Source organism: Oryza brachyantha, chromosome 1 (genome assembly GCF_000231095.2).
Source record: "Oryza brachyantha chromosome 1, ObraRS2, whole genome shotgun sequence".
Lineage (NCBI taxonomy): Eukaryota > Viridiplantae > Streptophyta > Magnoliopsida > Poales > Poaceae > Oryza > Oryza brachyantha.
In genome coordinates this window covers 3,614,657-3,619,413 of record NC_023163.2, presented here as the reverse complement: position 1 = coordinate 3,619,413, position 4,757 = coordinate 3,614,657, and the positions used below count along the sequence as shown (strand labels likewise).

The following is a 4,757-nucleotide window of genomic DNA, read 5'->3' as shown; positions in this document are numbered from 1 at the left end:
TCTTATGAGCAATTTCATGAGTAGGTATTGAGAGGTACCAAATTTTATGTAAAATTTAGTACCTCATGGTACCTAGTTATCAAGAGGTACCAAAATTTTACACAGAAATTTTGATACCTCATGGTACATTCTCAAGGACCGTAAAATTGCTCTTTATCTCATACTTTTCAAATTCTAGTGCATTGTCCAGCAAACTCTAATACAATAATTACTTAAGAATAAAGTAATATGAGCTAAAAATGAAGTCTTTTGAGCATATTTGCAATTACCAACCGTTATAAAAAATTAAGTCCATCAACCAATTTTTCTCCATATTAGATTTGCTTCAAAAACTTTGCTCGTTGTCCATATGCTACTATCTTTTTTGTTACTGTTCAATTTGAATCAAAGTCTCACAAAATGAATGGATAAATTCATTTTTCTAAAAATCATTAATCAATATGTGGCTTTTTTAGACGGAGATAATACTTTGTTTTATCAAACTGGTGGCGAATGTTGTGTGTTGTGTGCCTACAAATGCCTGTAGAAAATTCGGGACGTACTCACACCATAATACACACGCGTGTACATTTCTAACACATACTTAAGATTTTAGAATTTTAGTGTACGCACTTGTGTGAGGAGAAAATTTACTCGATATGCGAGTTGCAATTATAGGGATCAAACTCACCTGGGCACGAGCAGCTAGCCTCCAGAGTATTGCTCGGTTCACTGAAGACAGTTGGGTCCCTGTCTTTCCACACACACAGGCACCGTTCATGCATGCATGCGTACCTGTTTCTTCCTCACCTCTTCCATTTTTGTTACAAGCTGTTCATACGCCACTATTCCCACAAACTTCGAACGAGTTTGATGTAAAATGAACACTAGCACACTGTGGTACCACTAGTAATTAACTACCATTGCTGTGAGTAATTATAACTACCATTACCCGTAGTACCAGAGTAGAGTACTGGAGTACTTGGGCGTCCCCTTTGCGTGTCTGTGTGTTTGTACATAAAACATGGAAAATAAAACAATTATTTTATAGGTGTTTAGTCAATGAACGATGAAATTCACTAAAAAAACTAAAAGGTTTTCTTTAGAAACGTTTTTATATAAAAATTTTGGGACGGAGAAATTCAGTGTCAGAAGAGTGTGCGCCTGAAAGACAAGAGAAAAAAAAAGAAAAAGCTGATCATGTGATGGCCCGGCAGTGTGAAAAGAAAAGAAAAAGGAAAAACTGAAGTCTGCACTGTGCAGGCGAGAATCAAGATCGAAACGGGAAACACGACACTTTTCACCCCTGCACTGCATCTTCCTCCCATCCAAAAAAGAAAAGAAAAGAAAGACCTTGCAGAGACGAGGACGACACAGCAAGAGGACATGCACGGCCACCATACAGTACAAGTAGCTCTAGCCTGATCAGCAGCAAGCAGTATAGGTTTCAGCTGTATTGTTCTTGCGTCTTGTCCCTAGCTAAAGCTTGTCCTCTCAATTGTTCTCTTCTTGTGGGCGTACGTGGTGTCGAGAGGAGAAGATCGATGGGGAGGACGCCGTGCTGCGACAGGGAGGCGGTGAAGAGGGGGCCCTGGTCGCCGGAGGAGGACGCCGCGCTGCGCGACTACATCCAGCGCCACGGCACCGGCGGCAACTGGATCTCCCTCCCCGCCAAGGCCGGTCAGTGATCGAGTGCACGCATGCATGGCTGGCTTTGCCTTTCTCCGTGTTCTTGCTTGATTCGTGGAGAATGGGGTGGGTGTACGTAGGGCTGAGGAGGTGCGGCAAGAGCTGCCGGCTGCGGTGGCTCAACTACCTCCGCCCCGACATCCGCCACGGCGGCTTCACCGACGAGGAGGACGCCGTCATCGTCTCCCTCTACGCCAAGCTCGGCAGCAAGTAAGCCTTGTCTCTCTTTCGATCTTTTCTTGCCATGGCGGTCGCCGACGACACGACGCGCTTTGCTCGCTTGCAGGTGGTCGACGATCGCGGCGCAGCTGGAGAGGAGGACGGACAACGACGTCAAGAACCACTGGAACACCAAGCTCAAGAGGCGCCTCGCCACCGCCGCCGCCGTAGTCTCCGCGCCGCGCCTACTGCCTCTCCCCGCCGCGGCGCCGTCTCCACTGCCGCCGTCCGTCCCCGCCGCGCACCCGTCGTCGTCGTCGTCGTCGCTGCTGCTCCTCCCGCTCGCCATGCCGACTGTCAAGACCGAGACGTACACCTGCGGCGACTTCCTACGGGTGCCGCCGACCGCCGCCGCGGCGCTCCACGACCCTTTCGCCGGGTGCGCTGACGCCGCAACCGACGGCTCGACGTCGGCTTCCGCCGCCTCGTCAGCCTCCAACTGGTCGGCGGACACCGGCGTCGTCGTCGGCGGCGGGGGTGCCGGCCTGTTCCCGGACTTCTGCATGAGCTCCGACCTCACCGCCGGCGCCGCCACGGCGGAGGACGACCACTTCCTCGGCGGCTACTACTACCCTCTCGATCCGAGCTTGTCACTAGTAGAGTAAATTCACCGCCTTTAATTTCAAAGATCGAACAGTAGTGATAGGATCAGGACATGCCACATCTACGTGTTCTTCATGATCGATCGATCGAACACGTTTAATTAGCACAACTGCACAAGTACTCGACCATGAGAAAAAAATTCAGATGCAAAAACCACCTGCTACCAACAAAAAAAAAGCTACTTTCTTGAGCTTCAAATGTGGCATTTACATGTTCATCTAGACTGAAATTTTAAATTTTTTTTTGCTTGACATGTTTTCATTGGGAATAAACAGTATTAGATAGATGCTGCTGAGGATCGGATGATTAGCAAATGCATCGGATGAATCGCTTTCGTCCATGATGTGCACTGCTCTGCGAGTGGGGAAAATCAATTCACGGTCACAGAAAGAGCCTGTAATTACAATTTTGCAACTTTATTTTATGGTAATTCTGAGCAGACAGCAATGGCCCACACGAGCGACAAAATTGGGTGGTACAGTACTGTATTAGTTCATAGCAGCAGCAGAGTACGCCTCGTACATGGTTAGCAGGGTACGACGCTTGTGATGATGGAAGAGGCGAGTTCTTTTTTGTGCTTTGTTTAGCATGATTTTGATCAGTACTTTGTTTGTGTCAGGCGGTAAATTTTATATTTTTTTTCCTGCTTCTGCTTGACTGAAGATTGTATTGAACAGCAAAACGTGTCTGAACTCTGAACACAGACTACAACATTTGGTCCAAAGAAAATGTCTTTCTGCAGCGCAGAATCATGTGGAGGAAGAGGGGTTAATTTGATCGAATAGGGCTGAGCTGGTTGAGTGATTATTACTGATCAGGTGCAATTGATTTTGTTTCATTACCAGGAAAAACAACACCGTGTCTGATTGATTCTGACGTGTCAGAACGAATCGTCCTTGAGCACAAGCTGCAGCATGACACGATCCGGCGTGACAGCTCTCTGCGGCAACCCGTCCCCATAGGATCAATCTGCGCCGTTCATCATGCGATGGCCGGCTCAGATCCTTCGTCCAGCCGTTGGGGCCGTACGTGGGCCCCACATCTGGAAGCCGAAGGCACAATGGTTTCTCGACGGTGTACGTATCTGGCTTCACCTTGATCACCTTGTAGTTTCGGTTCGGTTAGACCTTAAAACAAGGGCATTGTTACCCTACCAGTAGTAAAATTCAAATATGTGTTGAATCTATACGACTAGACTGTTGAAGTATTAGCAATTTTATAGTTTTCGAGTAGGTACTGACAGATACCAAAATTTTACACTAAAATATTGGTACCTTCTTAAGCACCGTAAAATTGTTCTTGAACTATTTAGCTATGTATACCCCGAAAGGTGTAGGACCATGTTAATTTAGTCCATTATCTAAAACAATACGGTTAATTTTTTTTACCATGTTGCTTATGGGAGAAAATTTAACCTTTTTTTTTACTATATGTAGTCCCCATAAATTGTACGTACACCGCGGCTATCAAACAAAAAAAAAGTGTATTCGATGTTTTGTGTAGTTGAACAAGGACTAGGAGATAGCCTTAAATACTTGAAAGCAAGTTGATATGTAAGCGAGTGGATTTCTCAACGGTCACATATTTATAGCCATTTTAAGAAAATATATAGATGACACATATTGAAAGCCTTGGTAGTCAGTCTCCATACCGTGTTTGCAAGATCACAGTAAAACGGATGGAAAATAATCTGTACGACCGAGGAAAGTTCACCAATAGTGATGTGTGTCCCCGTGGACTCCACAGTCAAATTATATATATATATATATATATATATCGCTTCTTCTTTTCAAATGCGTGTATCTCTATGTTACTATCCATTTTATCCTAGTTTTGTACAACTACGAGCAATTGACTAGGTAGGTGTCATTTCAATTTAAAAAAAAAACTCGACAAGCTAAACACACAATGAAAAACACATGTTTTTTTACAAGCTAAACAGAAGAAAAACGTCATTTCAATAAATGGGTAAATGTATGACCATATTTATTTCATCATGTAAAAAGAGTTACACGTGTGATTTGCACATGATGCTTTTACGATATAACGTCTGGGGCATTCGCCATCCGTATTCTAGTGAAGCACCGCGCAAGTCAACCTTACGTAACTGTATCGTTAGGGGCGAAACCAACCACGAGCAACACCTAGGGCTCAAATCAATTATCTTATTCTAAATCTTTATAAATTTAATATTTTTCTAAAATTTGTACAATATTTATATGCAATTTAGATCCCAGGCCTAGGGGTTTAGCCCAAGCTGCCCTAGG

The 4,757-nt window shown here is 44.7% G+C and overlaps 1 protein-coding gene across 1 annotated transcript; it reads left to right on the top strand.

The window, feature by feature from the left end:
* Positions 1 to 1,214: 1,214 nt before the first annotated feature.
* LOC102721324 (transcription factor RAX2-like) lies at positions 1,215 to 3,287 on the top strand. Its single transcript, XM_040526517.1, has 3 exons — positions 1,215 to 1,659; positions 1,749 to 1,878; positions 1,955 to 3,287. The coding sequence occupies exons 1-3, from the start codon at positions 1,524 to 1,526 to the stop codon at positions 2,490 to 2,492; spliced, it is 804 nt and encodes a 267-aa protein (XP_040382451.1). The 5' UTR covers positions 1,215 to 1,523; the 3' UTR covers positions 2,493 to 3,287.
* The last annotated feature ends 1,470 nt before the right edge of the window (positions 3,288 to 4,757 follow it).